Genomic DNA, 25810 nt, shown 5'->3' with positions numbered 1-25810 from the left:
GGGAGTAGAGCGTTTGCTTGTCCTGAGTTTGCAAGCACTGGGAGGGGTAGGCTGTTTGTTCCACCTGACCAGGGTATCCCACCTCTGTCTTTTGATGTACCATCATCCACAGTACTCGGTGATAATGGGACGCCTCCGAGTCAGCTTAGTGACCTTATTAAGCAGATTGGTTCAGAGATAGGAGAATCTATCAGAGCGAGTTTACTGCAGCCTGGGGTTTCAAGTCTTTCTCCTGCCCGTCCCCCTCACCAACCCCAGCAGTTTCCCCTGCCTGAGCAGTGTGGGTCAACCTTTATTGATGCGTCCAAGCTGAATCTGGTTGTGAAGTCAGATGTTAGTGCTCCACCTCTTTTTAGGGGTGATGGCTCAGATAAGTACTCTGTCCTGGAGTGGGAGGAGTTAATGGAAGTCTACCTAGAGAAGAGGGGTTACACTGGGTCTGGGAATGTTGGGGAGGTGATGTCTAGGCTCATGGGGAGAGCACGGGATGTGACCAAAGTCTGGAAGCGTAACAACCTTGTTGTCACAGATGTTAAGGCGGTGTTCAGTGTTTTCAAGCAACACTTTGGGGATACTGTCTGCTCAGGTATGCCATTAGCTGATTTCTATTCAATCAAACCATATGCTAATGAGGGTCCAATAGATTTCTGGATTAGGCTTAACAAAGCTGCAGAGGCAGCCGAACAGTACCTTGTGAGTGAGGGCAGGACCTTACCCAATCAGTGCTCAGAATTGGCAGTCATGTTTGTACGCAACTGTCCTGATAAAGAGTTGGCCCAAGTGTTCAAGAGCAAACCCATTCGTGACTGGACAGCCAGTGAGGTACAGGATCGGTTGGATGAACTGTTAAGGGAACGTAAAGCATGTAGAACACAACTTTCACAGCAGGTTGCTGCTGTTTTTGACTGCCCTCAGGAGGGAGTGGGTCCTGTGAAAAGACCTAATGTGTCATCTTTTTTCTCAATGTGGCCGTGAACCAGACCAGGCATCATCTGTATCTGAGGGTGGGACATTAAAGAAAGTTTTGACTTTGTTAGAGAAGGCTCTGGTCAGCAATACTCAGCAATACTCAGTCTGTGAGTGGCACAGTGGTCTAAGGCACTACATCGCAGTGCTAGCTGTGCCACTAGAGATCCTGGTTTGAATCCAGGCTCTGTCGTAGCCGGCCGCGACCGGGAGACCCATGGGGCGGCACACAATTGGACCAGCGTCGCCTAGGGTAGTGGAGGGAATGGCCGGCTCAGTTCGTAGAGCATGGTGTTTGCAACGCCAGGGTTGTGGGTTCGATTCCCACGGGGGTATGAAAAAAAAAAGTAACGTATGCACTAACTGTAAGTCGCTCTGGATAAGAGCGTCTGCTAAATGACTTAAACATGTTAAATGTAGAGGGCCCCGTAAACAGTTCCACAAACTTCAGCATGAGTGCGCTGACTGTGGAAGCACTAATCACTGGACCAAAGCTCAGTGTCAGATGCACCAGCTGTGCGTCAAGTGCTTTTCTCCGGGCCACATGAGCTTTGACTGTAGTGAGGCTGGGCAGCGACAGAACCCTGGATGTGGACAGACTGGCAGGTCTCAGGAAAACTAGAAAGCCTCCGTTCTGAGGAGGGCAATGTGGGGCATTCTTATTTTTCCTCCACTGATGATGATATCCAATCTGTTTATTCTTACTTTTGTGAGTCAGTACCCAAGAACAACACAGTCATTTTTCAGAACACAATGAGAATTACTCAGAATGACAGTTTGTTTTACACCACTGTGCTAGTACAGGATAAAGTTGAGCTGAAGGGGATGTTAGATAGTGGGTCCATGGCTACTACTCTGCGCGCAGATATTGTACCTCGGTTGAGGGAGGCAGGAGTGGTAGAGGGGAACTTTCTAGCTCCTTCAGACATCATCCTGGTGGGTTGTGGTGGGAACAAACTAGCCCAGTGGGCATGTGTGACTTAAAAATTCAACTTTATGGCTTCTGTTATGTAGTCCCAGTGCTTATTGTTGATGGGCAGGTTGATGAACTCATTGTGGGAACTAATGTGTTGAAGTCTCTGATTAGACAGTGAGTTTCTATGTGCTCACGCAGGTGCCCGAGAGCTGTGGCTGCACCAAGGGCTAAGCTATTGTGTGTTGTCTCTTCGTGTACAGGTATGTCATTTATTTTGTCAGAATTATGTTGTATATCATTTTACTTGTATTGTATAGTGTGTTGTTAGGCACTGAATGTGTCCCCTGTCGGTCTGTCCCCCTGTCGGTCTGTCACCTGTTTTTCTGTCTGTGTCCCAGGAGCCAGAGTAAATGCCAAAGACAACAAGTGGCTCACTCCTCTGCACCGGGCCTTGGCTTCCTGCAGTGAGGTACGTGTAGTGATACTGTCAGCCCTCACACACACTCCTGTGCATATGTGTTTGACTGTTAAGTGTGTTGTGATTTTTAAATGCACTTTAAACAAAGTTGAACATGATTTGAACTGTGTTCCTGTAGGAGGCTGTCCAGGTGTTATTGAAACACTCTACTGACGTGAACGCCAGGGACAAGAACTGGCAAACGCCGCTCCACATCGCTGCGGCCAATAAGGCAGTCCGCTGTGCCGAGGCCCTGGTCCCTCTCCTCAGCAACGTGAACGTGTCAGACCGGGCCGGGCGCACGGCGCTGCACCATGCAGCCTTCAGTGGACACCAGGAGGTTAGCAATTAGCATGGACATGATTACACACTGTAGTCTACACTTTATACCTGCCCTATCCCCACGTTGAGCTTACTGTGCATCCGATTACTTACAATGGTTGTATGTAGGGCTGTGACGGTAATTGGATAACCGTGACATTGACGGTTTTGGATGAAGAACACCATGAAAATAAAATTACCGTCAAAACCAAAAAGAAGTATGATTTTCTCTCCATAAAATGTTTTATCACCTTTATTTTAATGTAGATATACTTTATCCATAGCGGGAGTGTTAACTATTGATTATATGGTATTGTTTTGCTGACTTAGTTGGAGGAGATATAGACAGTTTAATAGATGGACTATCTTTTGATGCACCGCAATCACCAAATCTGCTCTATGCGCGAATAGGAGAGAATCTTTGAAGGTCAATTCAGGTTAATTGAAGAGGGGGGGGGGGGGGTGAAAAGTGGGGACCGGGGGTAACTATAGTACCTCTAGATCTATAGCCTACAGGCTGGGGGGTGGGTGGGTAGCCTCTGACCTCTGACCTTCACCTCTGACCTTTTTCATTGTTACAGTAGATCAGAGGAGTGAGGTGAAAAAGATGGCTCTCATTGCAAAAAAAACCCCATAACAACCTGTTTGGGCACATTTCAGTTTCACACCTAACGACGATGGAGAACCAGATGACTTGGCCAGCCTGTTTGCAGAATATGCGCAAAACCCATAGGCTACCTACTAAGAATTCCAGCACCACAAACGGGACACCGATAAGTGGCGAGCACTGCCAGACACTGGAACTCGTTATTTAGTCATAGGAATGGTGCCTTTACGAACGGTGGAGAAACCCGCCTTCAAATAAATGCTCTGGAAATTTGACAGACTATACGAGTTACCGGGGAGAAAGTATTTGTCTCAAACAGCGGTCCCTACCTTGTTCAACAAGGTGAAGGGGGAGGTTCAGGCAGAGCTAAAGGACGTAGATTTGTTTATTTTTGCACTGAATATGGACATGTGGTCAAGTGTAAATATGACTCCTTACATGAACCTAACAGTGCACTATCTGACGAAAGACTGGACACTGAAATCCAACTGTTTGGAAACAACCTACATTCCGGAATTCCTTGACTGGGCCCTTGACGAAAATCTAATGTCCTGTATCGCCACAGACAACAGGGCCAACATTGTGGCTGAAGTGAGGCAACTGAACTGGCCTTGGCTAAATTGCTTTGGCCACAATCTCCATCTCGCTGTCACCATCAATGTGAAGCCAGAGCACAGGCCGTGTTCTAGGCCTATGTAGAACTCTGGTGGGCACTTTTTAGCAGAGCTGGCGATTTAAAAGAGGGACCTAGTAAGGCCCAGACCGAGCTGAACCTCCCAATTCACAACCTCATTCTTGTGAGAAATGAAGTTTTAATAACTAAGCTGTAATAACCATTTATAGGCTATTCAATGTTAAAAGAATAAGCTATGCAAAATTATTGTTCATGAATAATTGTAATTCAGATGCCCGAGCAAATAAACAAACAAAATAGGCTAGTTTCCTTGAATCACTTAATGTTGCATTACCATAGGCCCATTGTTTTATTTAGCCAATCATACTCTAATTAAACCACTGATTATAATGAGTTAATAATGAGAATATAGAACATATTCTGGGAATCCTACATGTTACGTGTGTATACTATACCAGAAAGCATGATCATTAGCTTCTTCTGGATTGTTTTAAATCGCGTAGCCTGTCGGAAGGCAGCGGAGTGCGGCGAATAGGCTTCCAAATAGATGACTGTTGAGTTGTGAATGTCAGTGAAAGAGAGGCTCAACCAGGCATATCGCAATTTTTCAAAATACAATGGAGGGAAAACAGTTTGGAAAGCAATTGGCTTATTGCTTCAAAGAGAAGAAGATGAAAATACTAATGTCTTTTTAATGATCAAAATCCTCAACTTAATTGAGGGAACAGTATTATTGGCATCGGCTATATCCCCGGTGAGTGTGCATATTCACTGTCTTTATCACTGGGTCAGTGCCACTTGAAAGTCGTGTTGAAAAAGATTCTGCTAATCTCTCTAGTCATATAAAGTGTAGTAGAATTGCGTGATTTTAAAATAATAAAAGGCCACATTTTTCCAGTGAAAAGAAACCTACTCCACCACCCGCTGCATTGAACAGCCTGTGATTGAGTTATATTATTAGCCTAAATTATGACTATCCAATTTACTAATCACATTAGGAATAGTCAGCTATTTTACATAAGTTCCGAGCTGGTCATGGGTGCACTTCAGCCACGCTCAAGGTCCTAAACGATATTATAACCGCAATTGATAATAGACAGTACTGTGCAGCCGTCTTCATCGACCTGGCCAAGGCTTTCGACTCTGTCAACCACCGCATTCTTATTGGCAGACTAAATAGCCTTGGTTTCTCAAATGACTGCCTCGCCTGGTTCACCAACTACTTCTCAGATAGAGTTCAGTGTGTCAAATCGGAGGGCCTGTTGTCTGGACCTATGGCAGTCTCTATGGGGGTGCCACAGGGTTCAATTCTTGGGCCGACACTTTTCTCCGTGTATATCAATGATGTCGCTCTTGCTGCTGGTGACTCTCAGATCCACCTCTACGCAGACGACACCATTTTGTATACATCTGGCCCTTCATTGGACACTGTGTTAACAAACCTCCAAACGAGCTTCAATGCCATACAACACTCCTTCAGTAGCCTCCAACTGCTCTTAAACACTAGTAAAACTAAATGTATGCTTTTCAATCGAACGCTGCTGGCACCCGCCCACCCGACTAGAATCACCACTCTCGACGGGTCTGACCTAGAGTATGTGGACAACTACAAATACCTAGGTGTCTGGTTAGACTGTAAACTCTCCTTCCAGACTCACATAAAGAATCTCCAATCCAAAGTTAAATCTAGAATCGGCTTCCTATTTCGCAAACAAAGCCTCCTTCACTCATGCTGCCAAACATGCCCTCGTAAAACTGACTATCCTACCGATCCTTGACTTCGGCGATGTCATTTACAAAATAGCCTCCAACACTCTACTCAGCAAACTGGATGTAGTCTATCACAGTGCCATCCGTTTTGTCTCCAAAGCCCCATACACTACCCACCACTGTGACCTGTACGCTCTTGTTGGCTGGTCCTCACTACATGTTCGTCGTCAAACCCACTGGCTCCAGGCCATCTATAAATCACTGCTAGGCAAATCCCCGCCTTATCTTAGCTCATTGGTCACCATAGCAGCACCCACCCGTAGTCTGCGCTCCAGCAGGTATATCTCACTGGTCATTCCCAAAGCCAACACCTCCTTTGGCCGCCATTCCTTCCAGTTCTCTGCTGCCAATGACTGGAACGAATTGCAAAAATCTCTGAAGCTGGAGACTCTTATCTCCCTCAATAACTTTAAGCATCAGTTGTCAGAGCACCTTACCGATCACTGCACCTGTACACAGCCCATCTGAAATTAGCCCACCCAACTACCTCATCCCTATATTGTTATTTATTTTGCTCTTTTGCACCCCGGTATCTCTATTTGCACATAATCTCTTGCACATCTAGCATTCCAGTGTTAATACTATTGTAATTATTCTGCACTATAGCCTATTTATTGCCTTACCTCCATAACTTGCTACATTTGCACACACTGTATATATATTTTCTGTTGTATTTTTGACTTTATGTTTTTTTACCCCAAATGTAACTCTGTGTTGTTTTTATCGCACTGCTTTGCTTTATCTTGGCCAGGTCGCAGTTGTAAATGAGAACTTGTTCTCAACTGGCTTACCTGGTTAAATAAAGGTGAACAATTTTTTTTTTTTTATAAGTTTGCAAATGTGATGATGCATGGAATGCTTGATATTTTTCATGGAGAAAATTAGCTTCCCCAAACTTGAGAGCAAGACTGGCCTAAACGCGCTAATGTTTTCCTTTGCTAATGTCCGTCCCGCCCCCCTGTCAGCTGTCAGTTTTGTCGATGACCACGTACATAAGACACGCCAATCACCGACACCTGAAGTTCCATGACCATCACAGCCCTAGTTGTATGCTTGAGTTTGTTCAGAGGAGGCTTTGAATAAAATCCGATCTGAGTGTGAAATGCCTTACTGAGGGTAAATGGAAGCTCCTCTTGTGCCCGGCTCAGCCTTATACAGTTTAAGGTACTTTACCGTATCCATTTCAGTAAGGCCAGATTGTCCAAATTCTACCCAAATATTGATGGTACATGTGACAGGTGTAAAAGCTCCTTGGCGGACTTGACCCACATGTTCTGGTCCTGTCCCCGTCTGGCAGATTATTTGTCCACTATTTAAAACCCTTTCTGAAGCATTTGATATAAAGTTGCAGCCTAGTGCAGAAATTGCTATTTTTGGAGTACCAAACAACAATCCTTCTCTGACCAATAGACAGCTAGATGCCATTGCCTTTGCCTCCATGTTAGCCCGCAGAAGGATTTTATTGGATTGGAAATCTATCAATCCTCCCTTAGCCTCTCTTTGGCTCAAAGATCTGAAGCTGTTCCTAAAATGAGAAAAAATGAAGTTACCATTCGAGGGTCAACCAACTCATTTTATTCCTCCTGGGACCCGATGATATCCTATTTTGAACAGCTCCAAACACTTCCTCCAGATTAGTACTCTTGGCCCCACCTTGAGATTACTGCTATATAGGCCTATAAAATCACTTAATCACCTGAAATTGTTAGGCTATTACATTTTTGCTTGAAGTAACGTTGTTGTATACTTTTGTTTTGTTTTCTGACATGTAACTCAATTACTTTCCCTTTCTTTTTAAATGTGTTTGGAGGCATTCTGGGGGGAGGGGAGGTCAAAGGGGGGACTAAAAGGGGAGAAATGTACCATGTCTTTACATGTTATCTTTCATTCATTGTGAATACAAAATATATAATTTTAAAGGGAAGGCTTTGAAGCCAGATTTAGCGGATTTTGCTGTTTAGTTTTCCTCAACCTGTGTTTTGTTTCTCTCTCCTCTCCCTGTTAGATGGTGAGGCTGCTTCTCTCCAGAGGAGCCAACATTAATGCCTTTGACAAGAAGGATCGCCGAGCAATCCACTGGGCTGCTTACATGGGTGATGAGTTTACCACATCATTTACATTCTGACTAATGTCCTTTATACCAATGAATGAATGAATGAATGGACTGTGTGTTAGTCTCACAGCTCAGCTGTATGAGCCACGTCTAGTGTGTTATTATGTCAGAATCATGTACTAAGTAGGTTGATTAGATGTTTTCAGTTGTACTAACATGATGTAGGTGTTGCTTATGGTGCTGTGTACCACTGTAAACTAATCTATCTCTCCCTCTCTCTGCCTATCTCTCTGTGTTTGTATCTCTGTTTCTCTCTTAACCCCCTTACTATCTCCCTCCCCTCTCTCTCTCTCTCTCTCTCTCTCTCTCTCTCTCTCTCTCTCTCTCTCTCTCTCTCTCTCTCTCTCTCTCTCTCTCTATTTATCCCTCCCCTTCTCTCTCTACCATAGGGCACATTGAGGTGGTGAAACTGCTGGCCTCTCATGGATCAGAGGTGTCCTGTAAAAACAAGAAGGCCTACACCCCTCTCCACTCTGCAGCCTCCAGTGGAATGATCAGTGTGGTCAAGTACCTCCTGGACCTTGGTGTGGATGTGAGTCAACACGCATTCAAATGTGTAGGGGGTTTTCATAATAGTAATGAAGAGAGAGAGGTTAGAGCCAGTGGTTTTCTAACAAGTTGAATAGATTTAGTTGATTTCTTACTAAGTTCAATAAATGTTTGAATATTGTTGAATTTCGGTTTAATGTCTGGATTCCGTGATTCGGTCCGCAACGCCTATTTTATAGGGCCCTAGTCAATGAACTTGTCATAAATCAACATAGGATATGCCCTCTCCCCCCCCAACAAGACTCAAATATATATATATATATATATATATATATATATATTTATTGGAAATGTAAGCAAGGGTTGAGCTTCTTCAGTTTGTGTCACAAAGTGGATACGTTTCTGTGTCCCTTTCAGAGTGAGTGACACATTGACTTTATATAGTGTACCAAGAGTTGTTCCCTCGCTTACGGCCATACCAGCCTGAATACGCCCGATCTCGTCCGATCTCGGAAGCTAAGCAGGGTCGGGCCTGGTCAGTACTTGGATGGGAGACCGCCTGGGAATACCAGGTGCTGTAAGCTTTTTGTCCCAGTAGAGCGTGCTCTTGTGTCATGGAGCAACTGCCTTTTATTTATCACCCTAATAATATCATGGATTGTTATTGGACTAAATGCAGTTTGTGTGTGCTGCCCTGCCCTGATCAAATCAAATAATGGACAGTGCGTTTCCCTCAAAATATAGGCAGTACATGCAGCCTTTGTTTTTAGTCTAGGAGACAGTCAATGTCTGTAGTCCATTAGGGCACTATAAAATCCCTTCAATGTTTTGCCTGATTCCGTTAATTCCCAAGTTCCCTTTTCTCCATTTAGATTTCCCCGTTGACCGTTTGTCCCTATTTTTGCAGGTTTTCGCTCTCAAAAGTACACCTTTTTAATAGCAAAACAGCACAATTGGATGTTCTATGTCCACAACAATGTTTAAACCCTATCAGGTGACCATTTGTGAGGTCTGGGAAAAATGTAAGACATTTAGATTTTGGGGTGTAGTTACCCTTAAATGCAAGCGTGCACCAGGAAGAGACCTTTGTTTGGTTAAGCGGTGTTGCTGTAGAACAAATGGCCACTGGAGTGATGCAAATGATCACGGTATAATTCTGCCAGGCAGTCATAGGCTACTTTGTAGTTAACATTTACTTGCGAAGGTTTTGGGGAAAGCCATTCCTTCCCTACCAGAAGAAGGTTATCATTAGCATCATCGCTAACGGCTACACAAAGTGTAGACATACGCGCACACCGCACACATGCACACAGACAGGGGCATTCCTGTGCCGTTCCAGAAAGTTCATGGAAATACGAATCACTGATGCATTTTGTTCATGTCTTATGATTGACTTGGGCAAATGAATGCGTTTTCTAACAAGTTGAATAGATTTAGTTGATTTCTTACTAAGTTCAATAAATGTTTGAATATTGTTGAATTTCGGTTTAATGTCTGGATTCCGTGATTCGGTCCGCAACGCCTATTTTATAGGGCCCTAGTCAATGAACTTGTCATAAATCAACATAGGATATGCCCTCTTCCCCCCCCAACAAGACTCAAATATATATATATATATATATATATATATATTGGAAATGTAAGCAAGGGTTGAGCTTCTTCAGTTTGTGTCACAAAGTGGATACGTTTCTGTGTCCCTTTCAGAGTGAGTGACACATTGACTTTATATAGTGTACCAAGAGTTGTTCCCTCGCTTACGGCCATACCAGCCTGAATACGCCCGATCTCTCCGATCTCGGAAGCTAAGCAGGGTCGGGCCTGGTTAGTACTTGGATGGGAGACCGCCTGGGAATACCATGTGCTGTAAGCTTTTTGTCCCAGTAGAGCGTGCTCTTGTGTCATGGAGCAACTGCCTTTTATTTATCACCCTAATAATATCATGGATTGTTATTGGACTAAATGCAGTTTGTGTGTGCTGCCCTGCCCTGATCAAATCAAATAATGGACAGTGCGTTTCCCTCAAAATATAGGCAGTACATGCAGCCTTTGTTTTTAGTCTAGGAGACAGTCAATGTCTGTAGTCCATTAGGGCACTATAAAATCCCTTCAATGTTTTGCCTGATTCCGTTAATTCCCAAGTTCCCTTTTCTCCGTTTAGATTTCCCCGTTGACCGTTTGTCCCTGTTTTGGCAGGTTTTCGCTCTCAAAAGTACACCTTTTTAATAGCAAAACAGCACAATTGGATGTTCTATGTCCACAACAATGTTTAAACCCTATCAGGTGACCATTTGTGAGGTCTGGGAAAAATGTAAGACATTTAGATTTTGGGGTGTAGTTACCCTTAAATGCAAGCGTGCACCAGGAAGAGACCTTTGTTTGGTTAAGCGGTGTTGCTGTAGAACAAATGGCCACTGGAGTGATGCAAATGATCACGGTATAATTCTGCCAGGCAGGCATAGGCTACTTTGTAGTTAACATTTACTTGCGAAGGTTTTGGGGAAAGCCATTCCTTCCCTACCAGAAGAAGGTTATCATTAGCATCATCGCTAACGGCTACACAAAGTGTAGACATACGCGCACACCGCACACATGCACACAGACAGGGGCATTCCTGTGCCGTGCCAGAAAGTTCATGGAAATACGAATCACTGATGCATTTTGTTCATGTCTTATGATTGACTTGGGCAAATGAATGCGTTTTCTAACAAGTTGAATAGATTTAGTTGATTTCTTACTAAGTTCAATAAATGTTTGAATATTGTTGAATTTCGGTTTAATGTCTGGATTCCGTGATTCGGTCCGCAACGCCTATTTTATAGGGCCCTAGTCAATGAACTTGTCATAAATCAACATAGGATATGCCCTCTTCCCCCCCAACAAGACTCAAATATATATATATATATATATATATATATATATATTGGAAATGTAAGCAAGGGTTGAGCTTCTTCAGTTTGTGTCACAAAGTGGATACGTTTCTGTGTCCCTTTCAGAGTGAGTGACACATTGACTTTATATAGTGTACCAAGAGTTGTTCCCTCGCTTACGGCCATACCAGCCTGAATACGCCCGATCTCTCCGATCTCGGAAGCTAAGCAGGGTCGGGCCTGGTTAGTACTTGGATGGGAGACCGCCTGGGAATACCATGTGCTGTAAGCTTTTTGTCCCAGTAGAGCGTGCTCTTGTGTCATGGAGCAACTGCCTTTTATTTATCACCCTAATAATATCATGGATTGTTATTGGACTAAATGCAGTTTGTGTGTGCTGCCCTGCCCTGATCAAATCAAATAATGGACAGTGCGTTTCCCTCAAAATATAGGCAGTACATGCAGCCTTTGTTTTTAGTCTAGGAGACAGTCAATGTCTGTAGTCCATTAGGGCACTATAAAATCCCTTCAATGTTTTGCCTGATTCCGTTAATTCCCAAGTTCCCTTTTCTCCGTTTAGATTTCCCCGTTGACCGTTTGTCCCTGTTTTGGCAGGTTTTCGCTCTCAAAAGTACACCTTTTTAATAGCAAAACAGCACAATTGGATGTTCTATGTCCACAACAATGTTTAAACCCTATCAGGTGACCATTTGTGAGGTCTGGGAAAAATGTAAGACATTTAGATTTTGGGGTGTAGTTACCCTTAAATGCAAGCGTGCACCAGGAAGAGACCTTTGTTTGGTTAAGCGGTGTTGCTGTAGAACAAATGGCCACTGGAGTGATGCAAATGATCACGGTATAATTCTGCCAGGCAGGCATAGGCTACTTTGTAGTTAACATTTACTTGCGAAGGTTTTGGGGAAAGCCATTCCTTCCCTACCAGAAGAAGGTTATCATTAGCATCATCGCTAACGGCTACACAAAGTGTAGACATACGCGCGCACCGCACACATGCACACAGACAGGGGCATTCCTGTGCCGTTTCAGAAAGTTCATGGAAATACGAATCACTGATGCATTTTGTTCATGTCTTATGATTGACTTGGGCAAATGAATGCGTTTTCTAACAAGTTGAATAGATTTAGTTGATTTCTTACTAAGTTCAATAAATGTTTGAATATTGTTGAATTTCGGTTTAATGTCTGGATTCCGTGATTCGGTCCGCAACGCCTATTTTATAGGGCCCTAGTCAATGAACTTGTCATAAATCAACATAGGATATGCCCTCTTCCCCCCCAACAAGACTCAAATATATATATATATATATATATATATATATATTTGGAAATGTAAGCAAGGGTTGAGCTTCTTCAGTTTGTGTCACAAAGTGGATACGTTTCTGTGTCCCTTTCAGAGTGAGTGACACATTGACTTTATATAGTGTACCAAGAGTTGTTCCCTCGCTTACGGCCATACCAGCCTGAATACGCCCGATCTCGTCCGATCTCGGAAGCTAAGCAGGGTCGGGCCTGGTTAGTACTTGGATGGGAGACCGCCTGGGAATACCAGGTGCTGTAAGCTTTTTGTCCCAGTAGAGCGTGCTCTTGTGTCATGGAGCAACTGCCTTTTATTTATCACCCTAATAATATCATGGATTGTTATTGGACTAAATGCAGTTTGTGTGTGCTGCCCTGCCCTGATCAAATCAAATAATGGACAGTGCGTTTCCCTCAAAATATAGGCAGTACATGCAGCCTTTGTTTTTAGTCTAGGAGACAGTCAATGTCTGTAGTCCATTAGGGCACTATAAAATCCCTTCAATGTTTTGCCTGATTCCGTTAATTCCCAAGTTCCCTTTTCTCCGTTTAGATTTCCCCGTTGACCGTTTGTCCCTGTTTTGGCAGGTTTTCGCTCTCAAAAGTACACCTTTTTAATAGCAAAACAGCACAATTGGATGTTCTATGTCCACAACAATGTTTAAACCCTATCAGGTGACCATTTGTGAGGTCTGGGAAAAATGTAAGACATTTAGATTTTGGGGTGTAGTTACCCTTAAATGCAAGCGTGCACCAGGAAGAGACCTTTGTTTGGTTAAGCGGTGTTGCTGTAGAACAAATGGCCACTGGAGTGATGCAAATGATCACGGTATAATTCTGCCAGGCAGGCATAGGCTACTTTGTAGTTAACATTTACTTGCGAAGGTTTTGGGGAAAGCCATTCCTTCCCTACCAGAAGAAGGTTATCATTAGCATCATCGCTAACGGCTACACAAAGTGTAGACATACGCGCGCACCGCACACATGCACACAGACAGGGGCATTCCTGTGCCGTGCCAGAAAGTTCATGGAAATACGAATCACTGATGCATTTTGTTCATGTCTTATGATTGACTTGGGCAAATGAATGCGTTTTCTAACAAGTTGAATAGATTTAGTTGATTTCTTACTAAGTTCAATAAATGTTTGAATATTGTTGAATTTCGGTTTAATGTCTGGATTCCGTGATTCGGTCCGCAACGCCTATTTTATAGGGCCCTAGTCAATGAACTTGTCATAAATCAACATAGGATATGCCCTCTCCCCCCCAACAAGACTCAAATATATATATATATATATATATATATATATATATATATATAATGGAAATGTAAGCAAGGGTTGAGCTTCTTCAGTTTGTGTCACAAAGTGGATACGTTTCTGTGTCCCTTTCAGAGTGAGTGACACATTGACTTTATATAGTGTACCAAGAGTTGTTCCCTCGCTTACGGCCATACCAGCCTGAATATGCCCGATCTCGTCCGATCTCGGAAGCTAAGCAGGGTCAGGCCTGGTTAGTACTTGGATGGGAGACCGCCTGGGAATACCAGGTGCTGTAAGCTTTTTGTCCCAGTAGAGCGTGCTCTTGTGTCATGGAGCAACTTTCTATTATTTATCACCCTAATAATATCATGGATTGTTATTGGACTAAATGTAGTTTGTGTGTGCTGCCCTGCCCTGATCAAATCAAATAATGGACAGTGCGTTTCCCTCAAAATATAGGCAGTACATGCAGCCTTTGTTTTTAGTCTAGGAGACAGTCAATGTCTGTAGTCCATTAGGGCACTATAAAATCCCTTCAATGTTTTGCCTGATTCCGTTAATTCCCAAGTTCCCTTTTCTCCGTTTAGATTTCCCCGTTGACCGTTTGTCCCTGTTTTGGCAGGTTTTCGCTCTCAAAAGTACACCTTTTTAATAGCAAAACAGCACAATTGGATGTTCTATGTCCACAACAATGTTTAAACCCTATCAGGTGACCATTTGTGAGGTCTGGGAAAAATGTAAGACATTTAGATTTTGGGGTGTAGTTACCCTTAAATGCAAGCGTGCACCAGGAAGAGACCTTTGTTTGGTTAAGCGGTGTTGCTGTAGAACAAATGGCCACTGGAGTGATGCAAATGATCACGGTATAATTCTGCCAGGCAGGCATAGGCTACTTTGTAGTTAACATTTACTTGCGAAGGTTTTGGGGAAAGCCATTCCTTCCCTACCAGAAGAAGGTTATCATTAGCATCATCGCTAACGGCTACACAAAGTGTAGACATACGTGCGCACCGCACACATGCACACAGACTGGGGCATTCCTGTGCCGTTCAGAAAGTTCATGGAAATACGAATCACTGATGCATTTTGTTCATGTCTTATGATTGACTTGGGCAAATGAATGCGTTTTCTAACAAGTTGAATAGATTTAGTTGATTTCTTACTAAGTTCAATAAATGTTTGAATATTGTTGAATTTCGGTTTAATGTCTGGATTCCGTGATTCGGTCCGCAACGCCTATTTTATAGGGCCCTAGTCAATGAACTTGTCATAAATCAACATAGGATATGCCCTCTCCCCCCACCAACAAGACTCAAATATATATATATATATATATATATTGGAAATGTAAGCAAGGGTTGAGCTTCTTCAGTTTGTGTCACAAAGTGGATACGTTTCTGTGTCCCTTTCAGAGTGAGTGACACATTGACTTTATATAGTGTACCAAGAGTTGTTCCCTAGCTTACGGCCATACCAGCCTGAATACGCCCGATCTCGTCCGATCTCAGAAGCTAAGCATGGTCGGGCCTGGTTAGTACTTGGATGGGAGACCGCCTGGGAATACCAGGTGCTGTAAGCTTTTTGTCCCAGTAGAGCGTGCTCTTGTGTCATGGAGCAACTGCCTTTTATTTATCACCCTAATAATATCATGGATTGTTATTGGACTAAATGCAGTTTGTGTGTGCTGCCCTGCCCTGATCAAATCAAATAATGGACAGTGCGTTTCCCTCAAAATATAGGCAGTACATGCAGCCTTTGTTTTTAGTCTAGGAGACAGTCAATGTCTGTAGTCCATTAGGGCACTATAAAATCCCTTCAATGTTTTGCCTGATTCCGTTAATTCCCAAGTTCCCTTTTCTCCGTTTAGATTTCCCCGTTGACCGTTTGTCCCTGTTTTGGCAGGTTTTCGCTCTCAAAAGTACACCTTTTTAATAGCAAAACAGCACAATTGGATGTTCTATGTCCACAACAATGTTTAAACCCTATCAGGTGACCATTTGTGAGGTCTGGGAAAAATGTAAGACATTTAGATTTTGGGGTGTAGTTACCCTTAAATGCAAGCGTGCACCAGGAAGAGACCTTTGTTTGGTTAAGCGGTGTTGCTGTAGAACAAATGGCCACTGGAGTGATGCAAATGATCACGGTATAATTCTGCCAGGCAGGCATAGGCTACTTTGTAGTTAACATTTACTTGCGAAGGTTTTGGGGAAAGCCATTCCTTCCCTACCAGAAGAAGGTTATCATTAGCATCATCGCTAACGGCTACACAAAGTGTAGATATACGCGCGCACCGCACACATGCACACAGACAGGGGCATTCCTGTGCCGTTTCAGAAAGTTCATGGAAATACGAATCACTGATGCATTTTGTTCATGTCTTATGATTGACTTGGGCAAATGAATGCGTTTTCTAACAAGTTGAATAGATTTAGTTGATTTCTTACTAAGTTCAATAAATGTTTGAATATTGTTGAATTTCGGTTTAATGTCTGGATTCCGTGATTCGGTCCGCAACGCCTATTTTATAGGGCCCTAGTCAATGAACTTGTCATAAATCAACATAGGATATGCCCTCTTCCCCCCCAACAAGACTCAAATATATATATATATATAATGGAAATGTAAGCAAGGGTTGAGCTTTTTCAGTTTGTGTCACAAAGTGGATACGTTTCTGTGTCCCTTTCAGAGTGAGTGACACATTGACTTTATATAGTGTACCAAGAGTTGTTCCCTCCCTTACGGCCATACCAGCCTGAATACGCCCGATCTCGTCCGATCTCGGAAGCTAAGCATGGTCGGGCCTGGTTAGTACTTGGATGGGAGACCGCCTGGGAATACCAGGTGCTGTAAGCTTTTTGTCCCAGTAGAGCGTGCTCTTGTGTCATGGAGCAACTGCCTATTATTTATCACCCTAATAATATCATGGATTGTTATTGGACTAAATGCAGTTTGTGTGTGCTGCCCTGCCCTGATCAAATCAAATAATGGACAGTGCGTTTCCCTCAAAATATAGGCAGTACATGCAGCCTTTGTTTTTAGTCTAGGAGACAGTCAATGTCTGTAGTCCATTAGGGCACTATAAAATCCCTTCAATGTTTTGCCTGATTCCGTTAATTCCCAAGTTCCCTTTTCTCCGTTTAGATTTCCCCGTTGACCGTTTGTCCCTGTTTTGGCAGGTTTTCGCTCTCAAAAGTACACCTTTTTAATAGCAAAACAGCACAATTGGATGTTCTATGTCCACAACAATGTTTAAACCCTATCAGGTGACCATTTGTGAGGTCTGGGAAAAATGTAAGACATTTAGATTTTGGGGTGTAGTTACCCTTAAATGCAAGCGTGCACCAGGAAGAGACCTTTGTTTGGTTAAGCGGTGTTGCTGTAGAACAACTGGCCACTGGAGTGATGCAAATGATCACGGTATAATTCTGCCAGACAGGCATAGGTTACTTTGTAGTGAACATTTACTTGCGAAGGTTTTGGGGAAAGCCATTCCTTCCCTACCAGAAGAAGGTTATCATTAGCATCATCGCTAACGGCTACACAAAGTGTAGATATACGCGCGCACCGCACACATGCACACAGACAGGGGCATTCCTGTTCCGTTTCAGAAAGTTCATGGAAATACGAATCACTGATGCATTTTGTTCATGTCTTATGATTGACTTGGGCAAATGAATGCGTTTTCTAACAAGTTGAATAGATTTAGTTGATTTCTTACTAAGTTCAATAAATGTTTGAATATTGTTGCATTTCGGTTTAATGTCTGGATTCCATGATTCGGTCCGCAACGCCTATTTTATAGGGCCCTAGTCAATGAACTTGTCATAAATCAACATAGGATATGCCCTCTTCCCCCCCCAACAAGACTCAAATATATATATATATATATATATATATATATATATATATATATATATATATATATATATATATATTTGGAAATGTAAGCAAGGGTTGAGCTTCTTCAGTTTGTGTCACAAAGTGGATACGTTTCTGTGTCCCTTTCAGAGTGAGTGACACATTGACTTTATATAGTGTACCAAGAGTTGTTCCCTCGCTTACGGCCATACCAGCCTGAATATGCCCGATCTCGTCCGATCTCGGAAGCTAAGCATGGTTGGGCCTGGTTAGTACTTGGATGGGAGACCGCCTGGGAATACCAGGTGCTGTAAGCTTTTTGTCCCAGTAGAGCCCGATGTGAGAGAGCCATCGGGAGAGGTTGTGTTTTTCTCTAGCAGGAGGTAAGCTTCTCATATGGTGTTGAGTAAAGCTTAAACCATGTATTAGATCGTAGGTAGGTAGTTAGTTGTAGTTAGGTATTGTAGTTATTGTAGGTTAGTATTGTTGTTATTGTAGGTTTCCGTAGGTAATTATTGTAGGTTAGTATCGAAGCACGAGGCTAGCTAGCTAGCGGGTAGCTACTGGTAACGTTTAGGTACGGTGGAGAGCTGTTTCCAATGTTAATGTGCTGCTAGCCAACGTTTAATTTTTGCTGCGTTATGCGTTATGAAAGGAACTAGACACGGACAGTAGGAACTAGACACGGACAGTAGCAGTACGGTCGCTTTTATTTTTCGTCCTGTGTAAATATCCCGTTTCTTGTTTTTTTTGTCTATATTTCTAAATTTTTTACTTTCACTCTTTAACTAAATATACTCTCCTGCAACCCGCCTCACCCAACGTGGAAAGGATTCTATTATTTCTTTATAACTTTCATCAAGAACCGTAAGCTGAAACGTGTGTAGCCGCAATCTGAATTGGCTACCTGCTATTAGTTACCGTTAGCGTCTCCACCACTGTCCGTGGCCTACACTATCCACCAGCCAGCTCTAGCTAGCCTGGACAATTCGTCGGCCAGTCTGCACAGCGTGCTATCGACCCAGCGTGCTATCGACCCATAGCTTATTGGACTTTCTGCCGGAATCACTGGACCCTAGCGCCGGATCATCACAACCAGCTAGCTAGCTGCAACTAAATGGCTACGTGTTATTAGTCACTGTTAGCGTCTTCATCTTTGTCCGTGGCCTACACTATCCACCAGCCAGCTCTAGCTAGCCTGGACAATTCGTCGGCCAGTCTGCACAGCGTGCTATCGACCCAGCGTGCTATCGACCCATAGCTTATTGGACTTTCTGCCGGAATCACTGGACCCTAGCGCCGGATCATCACAACCAGCTAGCTAGCTGCAACCTGTTGCTGGCTGATACCATTGCCATATAGCAAGCACCAGTTAGCCTTGAGCTAGCCTGCTAGCTCCCTGCTAGCTGTGCTGAAGCACCAATTTGAACTGCTCTCGGACTCACATATTGCTGTTCACTGGACCTTATGATCACTCAGCTGCACAGCTGATGCCTGCTGGACTGTTCCTTTACACGGTACTCTGTCCTGTTTTTTTCTGTTTAGTCTTAGCCCAAACGTTATCGCTATTTCCAGTTGTGTCTTAGCTCTCTCTAATAACACGTGACTGCTTTATGCCTCTCTCCTATGTCAATTATGCCTTGCCTATTGCTGTTTGGGTTAGTTCTTATTATACAATTTCAATGTAGAACCCCTAGTCCCTCTCAAACTGTCTCATATAGCTCCTTTGTTCCCCCCATACACGCGAGACCGGCTCAATCGATGCCTCCAATGATGCTATCTCTTTCATTGTTACCCAACACTTAGGATTACCTGAACTGTACTCATATCCTTCCATATCCTTTTCTGTACATAATGCCCTGAATCTTTTCTACAACGCCCGGAGAACTGCCCCCTTTATTCTATGTACCCAACGCACTAGAAGACCAGTTCTTAAAGCCTTTAGTCGTATCCTTATTCTACTCCTCCTCTGTTCCTCTGGTGATGTAGAGGCTAACCCAGGCCCTGCAGCCCCCAGTATCACTCCTACTCCCCAGGAGCTATCATTTATTGACTTCTGTAACCGTAAAAGTCTTGGTTTTCTGCACATAAATATCAGAAGCCTCCTTCCTAAGTTTGAGTTATTCACTGCGTTAGCACACTCCGCCAACCCTGATGTTCTAGCAGTGTCTGAATCCTGGCTTAGGAAGGCCACCAAAAATTCTGAAATTTCCATCCCCAACTATAACATTTTCCGTCTAGATAGAACTGCCAAAGGGGGTGGAGTTGCAATCTACTGTAGAGATAGCCTGCAGAGCTCTATCATACTATCCAGGTCTGTGCCCAAACAGTTTGAGCTTTTAGTTCTAAAAATCCACCTTTCCAGAAATAAATCTCTCACTGTTGCCGCTTGCTACAGACCCCCCTCAGCCCCCAGCTGTGCCCTGGACACCATATGTGAACTGATTGCCCCCCATCTATCCTCAGAGTTCGTACTGCTTGGTGACCTAAATTGGGATATGCTTAATACCCCAGCCATCCTACAATCCAAGCTAGATGCCCTCAACCTCACGCAAATTATCAACGAACCTACCAGGTACAACCCTAAATCCGTAAACATGGGTACCCTCATAGATATCATCCTGACTAACTTACCCTCTAAATACACCTCCGCTGTCTTCAACCAGGATCTCAGCGATCACTGCCTTATTGCCTGCGTCCGTAACGGGTCCGCGGTCAAACGACCACCCCTCATCACTGTCAAACGCTCCCAAAAACACTTCAGCGAGCAGGCCTTCCTAATTGACCTGGCCCAGGTATCCTGGATGGATATAGATCTCATTCCGTCAGTAGAGGATGCCTGGTTGTTCTTTAAAAGTAATTTCCTCTCAATCTTAAATAGACATGCCCCATTCAAAAAATACAGAACTAAGAACAGATACAGCCCCTGGTTCTCCTCAGACTTGACTGCCCTTGACCAGCACAAAAACATCCTGTGGCGTACTGCATTAGCATCAAATAGCCCCGTGATATGCAACTTTTCAGGGAAGTTAGGAACCAATATACACAAGCAGTTAGGAAAGCAAAGGCTAACTTTTTCAAACAGAAATTTGCATCCTGTAGCACTAACTCCAAAAAGTTTTGGGACACTGTAAAGTCCATGGAAAATAAGAGCACTTCCTCCCAGCTGCCCACTGCACTGAGGCTAGGAAACACTATCACCACCGATAAATCTACAATAATCGAGAATTTCAACAAGCATTTTGCTACGGCTGGCCATGCTTTCCACCTGGCTACCACTACCCCGGCCACCAGCTCTGCACCCTCCGCTGCAACTTGCCCATGCCCCCCGCTTCTCCTTCACACAAATCCAGACAGCTGATGTTCTAAAAGAGCTGCAAAATCTGGACCCCTACAAATCATCTGGACTAGACAATCTGGACCCTTTCTTTCTAAAACTAGCCGCCGAAATTGTCGCAACCCCTATTACTAGCCTGTTCAACCTCTCTTTCGTAACGTCTGAGATCCCCAGAGATTGGAAAGCTGCCGCGGTCATCCCCCTCTTCAAAGGGGGTGACACTCTAGATCCAAACTGTTACAGACCCATATCCATCCTGCCCTGCCTTTCAAAAGTTTTTGAAAGCCAAGTCAACAAACAGATCACCAACCATTTCGAATCCCACCGTACCTTCTCTGCTATGCAATCCGGTTTCCGAGCTGGTCATGGGTGCACTTCAGCCACGCTCAAGGTCCTAAATGATATTATAACCGCGATCGATAATAGACAGTACTGTGCAGCCGTTTTCATTGACCTGGCCAAGGCTTTCGACTCTGTCAACCACCGCATTCTTATTGGCAGACTAAATAGCCTTGGTTTCTCTAATGACTGCCTCGCCTGGTTCACCAACTACTTCTCAGATAGAGTTCAATGTGTCAAATCGGAGGGCCTGTTGTCTGGACCTATGGCAGTCTCTATGGGGGTGCCACAGGGTTCAATTCTTGGGCCAACTCTTTTCTCTGTGTATATCAATGACGTCGCTCTTGCTGCTGGTGACTCTCAGATCCACCTCTACGCAGACGACACCATTTTGTATACATCTGGCCCTTCATTGGACACTGTGTTAACAAACCTCCAAACGAGCTTCAATTCCATACAACACTCCTTCAGTAGCCTCCAACTGCTCTTAAACACTAGTAAAACAAAATGCATGCTCTTCAACCGAACGCTGCTTGCACCCGCCCACCCGACTAGAATCACTACTCTAGACGGGTCTGACCTAGAGTACGTGGACAACTACAAATATCTAGGTGTCTGGTTAGACTGTAAACTCTCCTTCCAGACTCACATTAAGAATCTCCAATCCAAAGTTAAATCTAGAATCGGTTTCCTATTTCGCAACAAAGCCTCCTTCACTCATGCTGCCAAACATGCCCTTGTAAAACTGACTATCCTACCGATCCTTGACTTCGCGATGTCATTTACAAAATAGCCTCCAACACTCTACTCAGCAAATTGGATGTTGTCTATCACAGTGCCATCCGTTTTGTCTCCAAAGCCCCATATAATACCCACCACTGTGACCTGTACGCTCTTGTTGGCTGGTCCTCACTACATATTCGTCGCCAAACCCACTGGCTCCAGGCCATCTATAAATCACTGCTAGGCAAATCCCCGCCTTATCTTAGCTCATTGGTCACCATAGCAACACCCACCCGTAGTCTGCGCTCCAGCGGGTATATCTCACTGGTCATCCCCAAAGCCAACACCTCCTTTGGCCGCAATTCCTTCCAGTTCTCTGCTGCCAATGACTGGAACAAACTGCAAAAATCTCTGAAGCTGGAGACGCTTATCTCCCTCACTAACTTTAGGCATCAGTTGTCAGAGCACCTTACCGATCACTGCACCTGTACACAGCCCATCTGAAATTAGCCCGCCCAACTACCTCATCCCTATATTGTTATTTATTTTGCTCATCTGTACCCCAGTATCTCTATTTGCACATCATCTCTTGCACATCATTCCAGTGTTAATACTAAATTGTAATTATTTTGCACTATAGCCTATTTTATTGCCTTACCTCCATAACTTGCTAAATTTGCACACTGTATATTAATTGTATTTCTGTTGTATTTTTTTGATTTTTGTTTTGTTTTTACCCCATATGTAACTCTGTGTTGTTGTTTTTATCGCACTGCTATGCTTTATCTTGGCCAGGTCGCAGTTGTAAATGAGAACTTGTTCTCAACTGGTTTACCTGGTTAAATAAAGGTGAAATAAAATAAAATAAATAAAAACACACTCTTGGCAGTTTGTTGTAACCAAGTATTGGTGCTAAACTGTGTGTTAATGGATGCTAGCATGCTAGTTAGCTATGGCGTCATAGCTAGGCATCGTGGGTTGTTGTGGGTAGTTACTGTAGGTTGGCAGTGTCTTCGGCCGTGCCGGCTGTAGCACGGAGCGAGCTAACTAGCCGTTTTTTCGAACAGAGTCAGAGTCAACACAGTAGCCATTGTGTGCCGGGTGTAGCACGAAGCTAGCTAGCTAGCCGTTCTCCAAACAAAGTCAACACAGTGGCCATTGCTAGCTACCCAACACGACCAGCTAACTGTACTGTAGTAGCTAAATACAATATACTTGTCCTAGCTAGCCAACGTTTAATCATTGCTGCGTCATGAAAGGAACTTGACACAGACACGAATGATCTGTTTAGTGTGTTAACTCACTATTGGTGGTTTGTTGTGACCAAGTGTTGGTGCTAAACTGTGTGTTACTGGATGCTAGCATGCTAGTTAGCTAGTTAACACACTATTGGTGGTTTGTTGTGACCAAGTGTTGGTGCTAAACTGTGTGTTATTGTTATTGGATGCTATCATGCTAGTTAGCTATGGTGTCATAGTTAGCTAGCTGAATAAAGTGGGTTGAGTCTATTCCTTTAAACATTGAACCGCTGTGGTTCACAACAATTCTGATTTCTAAAGGTGGAAGTTGGGAGAGTTTTTGTTCGGGTGGTTCAGTGAAACAATTTTAGTTTCTGAGGTAGAAGTTTTTGGTGAGGGAGGCCCTGCTCTCTCCTCTCCCAGATGCTTAGCTCATTTCATTCCGATCTCCTCTGCATTTTTGTAGCCATTTGCTACAGCCTGTCAACTATGCCTCTGCCTATCCCTGTTCTCTCCTCTCTGCACAGGCTACACAAACGCACCACACCGCGTGGCTGCTGCCTCTCTAACCTGGTGGTCCCTGCACGCACCCCACACCTGGAGTTCCAGGTCTCAGGCAGCCTCTGGAACTGCCGTTCTGCTGCCAACAAAGCTGACTTCATCCCAGCCTATGCCAACCTCCAGTCCCTCGACTTCCTGGCGCTGACGGAAACATGGATTACCACTGAAAACACTGCTACTCCTACTGCTCTCTCCTCGTCTGACCATGTGTTCGCATACCCCGAGAGCATCTGGTCAGAGGGGTGGTGGTACAGGAATCCTCATCTCTCCCAAGTGGACATTCTCAATTGTTCCCCTAACCCATCTGTCTATCTCCTCATTTGAATTCCATGCTGTCACAGTCACTAGCCCATTTAAGCTTAATATCCTTGTCATCTATCGCCCTCCAGGTTCCCTTGGAGAGTTCATCAATGAGCTTGACGCCTTGATAAGTTCCTTTCCTGAGGATGGCTCACCCCTCACAGTTTTGGGGGATTTCAACCTCCCTATGTCCACATTTGACTCATTTCTCTCTGCCTCCTTCTTTCCACTCCTCTCCTCTTTTGACCTCACCCTCTCACCGTCCCCCCTACTCACAAGGCAGGCAATACGCTTGACCTCATCTTCACTAGATGCTGCTCCTCTACTAATCTCACTGCAACTCCCCTCCATGTCTCCGACCACTACTTTGTTTCCTTTTCTCTCTCGCTCTCCTCCCACACTACTCACTCTGCCCCTACACAGATGGTAATGCGCCGCCGCAACCTTCGCTCTCTCTCTCCCACTACTCTCTCCTCTTCCATCCTATCATCTCTTCCCTCTGCTCAATCCTTCTCCCTCCAATCTCCTGATTCTGCCTCCTCAACCCTCCTCTCCTCCCTTTCTGCATCCTTTGACTCTCTGTGTCCCCTATCCTCCCGGCCGGCTCGGTCCTCCCCTCCAGCTCCGTGGCTTGATGACTCATTGCGAGCTCACAGAACAGAGCTCCGGGCAGCGGAGCGGAAATGGAAGAAAACTAAACTCCCTGCCGACCTGGCATCTTTTCACTCCCTCCTCTCTACATTTTCTTCATCTGTTTCTGCTGCTAAGGCCACCTTCTACCACTCTAAATTCCAAGCATCTGCCTCTAACCCTAGGAAGCTCTTTGCCACATTTTCCTCCCTCCTGAATCCCCCCTCTCTCTCTGTGGATGACTTCGTCAACCACTTTGAAAAGAAGGTTGACGACATCCGATCCTCGTTTGTTAAGTCTAATGACACTGCTGGTCCTGCTCACACTGCCCTACCCTATGCTTTGACTTCTTTCTCCCCTCTCTCTCCAGATAAAATCCTGCGACTTGTGACTGCAGGCCGCCCAACAACCTGCCCGCTTGACCCCATCCCCTCCTCTCTTCTCCAGACCATCTCCGGTGACCTTCTCCCCTACCTCACCTCGCTGATCAACTCATCCTTGACCGCTGGCCATGTCCCTTCCGTCTTCAAGAGAGCGAGAGTTGCTCCCCTTCTCAAAAAAACCAACACTCGACCCCACTGATGTCAACAACTACAGACCAGTATCCCTTCTTTCTTTTCTTTCCAAAACTATTGAGCGTGCCGTCTTTAGCCAACTCTCTTGCTATCTCTCTCAGAATGACCTTCTTGATCCAAACCAATCAGGTTTCAGGACTGGTCATTCAACTGAGACTGCTCTTCTCTGTGTCACGGAGGCTCTCCGCACTGCTAAAGCTAACTCTCTCTCCTCTGCTCTTGTCCTTCTAGACCTGTCTGCTGCCTTTGATACTGTGAACCATCAGATCCTCCTCTCCACCCTCTCCGAGCTGGGCATCTCCGGCGCGGCTCACTCCTGGATTGCGTCCTACCTGACCGGTCGCTCCTACCAAGTGGCGTGGCGAGAAGCTGTCTCCGCACCACGTGCTCTCACCACTGGTGTCCCCCAGGGCTCAGTTCTAGGCCCTCTCCTTTTCTCCCTATACACCAAGTCACTTGGCTCTGTCATATCCTCACACGGCCTCTCCTATCATTGCTACGCTGACGATACACAACTAATCTTCTCCTTT

The 25810-nt window shown here is 44.4% G+C and overlaps 1 protein-coding gene and 8 non-coding genes across 9 annotated transcripts; all 9 read left to right on the top strand.

Annotated features, from left to right (window-relative positions):
- Positions 1 to 2132: 2132 nt before the first annotated feature.
- On the top strand, positions 2133 to 8406 carry LOC121563919 (serine/threonine-protein phosphatase 6 regulatory ankyrin repeat subunit A). Its single transcript, XM_045218852.1, has 5 exons — positions 2133 to 2142; positions 2281 to 2351; positions 2479 to 2679; positions 7677 to 7764; positions 8174 to 8406. The coding sequence occupies exons 4-5, from the start codon at positions 7677 to 7679 to the stop codon at positions 8404 to 8406; spliced, it is 321 nt and encodes a 106-aa protein (XP_045074787.1). The 5' UTR covers positions 2133 to 2142; positions 2281 to 2351; positions 2479 to 2679.
- Positions 8407 to 8738: 332 nt separating this feature from the next.
- Positions 8739 to 8857, top strand: LOC121562261. The gene has a single exon (XR_005999458.1). It is a non-coding gene; the product is annotated as a 5S ribosomal RNA (ribosomal RNA).
- A 1168-nt stretch (positions 8858 to 10025) lies between these two features.
- On the top strand, positions 10026 to 10143 carry LOC123487882. Its single transcript, XR_006659891.1, has one exon. It is a non-coding gene; the product is annotated as a 5S ribosomal RNA (ribosomal RNA).
- Positions 10144 to 11314: 1171 nt separating this feature from the next.
- Positions 11315 to 11432, top strand: LOC123487881. The gene has a single exon (XR_006659890.1). It is a non-coding gene; the product is annotated as a 5S ribosomal RNA (ribosomal RNA).
- Positions 11433 to 12602: 1170 nt separating this feature from the next.
- LOC123487876 lies at positions 12603 to 12721 on the top strand. Its single transcript, XR_006659885.1, has one exon. It is a non-coding gene; the product is annotated as a 5S ribosomal RNA (ribosomal RNA).
- Positions 12722 to 13899: 1178 nt separating this feature from the next.
- On the top strand, positions 13900 to 14018 carry LOC123487887. The gene has a single exon (XR_006659893.1). It is a non-coding gene; the product is annotated as a 5S ribosomal RNA (ribosomal RNA).
- Positions 14019 to 15179: 1161 nt separating this feature from the next.
- LOC123487878 lies at positions 15180 to 15298 on the top strand. Its single transcript, XR_006659887.1, has one exon. It is a non-coding gene; the product is annotated as a 5S ribosomal RNA (ribosomal RNA).
- A 1155-nt stretch (positions 15299 to 16453) lies between these two features.
- LOC123487877 lies at positions 16454 to 16572 on the top strand. The gene has a single exon (XR_006659886.1). It is a non-coding gene; the product is annotated as a 5S ribosomal RNA (ribosomal RNA).
- Positions 16573 to 17775: 1203 nt separating this feature from the next.
- LOC121562272 lies at positions 17776 to 17894 on the top strand. Its single transcript, XR_005999469.2, has one exon. It is a non-coding gene; the product is annotated as a 5S ribosomal RNA (ribosomal RNA).
- The last annotated feature ends 7916 nt before the right edge of the window (positions 17895 to 25810 follow it).

This window comes from Coregonus clupeaformis, unplaced genomic scaffold (assembly GCF_020615455.1).
Source record: "Coregonus clupeaformis isolate EN_2021a unplaced genomic scaffold, ASM2061545v1 scaf1853, whole genome shotgun sequence".
NCBI lineage: Eukaryota > Metazoa > Chordata > Actinopteri > Salmoniformes > Salmonidae > Coregonus > Coregonus clupeaformis.
The sequence above is the reverse complement of the archived record's forward strand: the minus strand, read 5'-3'. Positions and strand labels throughout refer to the sequence as shown.

Excerpts from the sequence above, each read along its gene's own strand:
- LOC121563919 (XM_045218852.1), top strand. The coding sequence starts at position 7,677 with ATGGTGAGGCTGCTTCTCTCCAGAGGAGCCAACATTAATGCCTTTGAC. Across the intron at positions 7,765-8,173 it reads CCACTGGGCTGCTTACATGG|GGCACATTGAGGTGGTGAAA; the intron begins GTGATGAGTTTA and ends TCTCTACCATAG.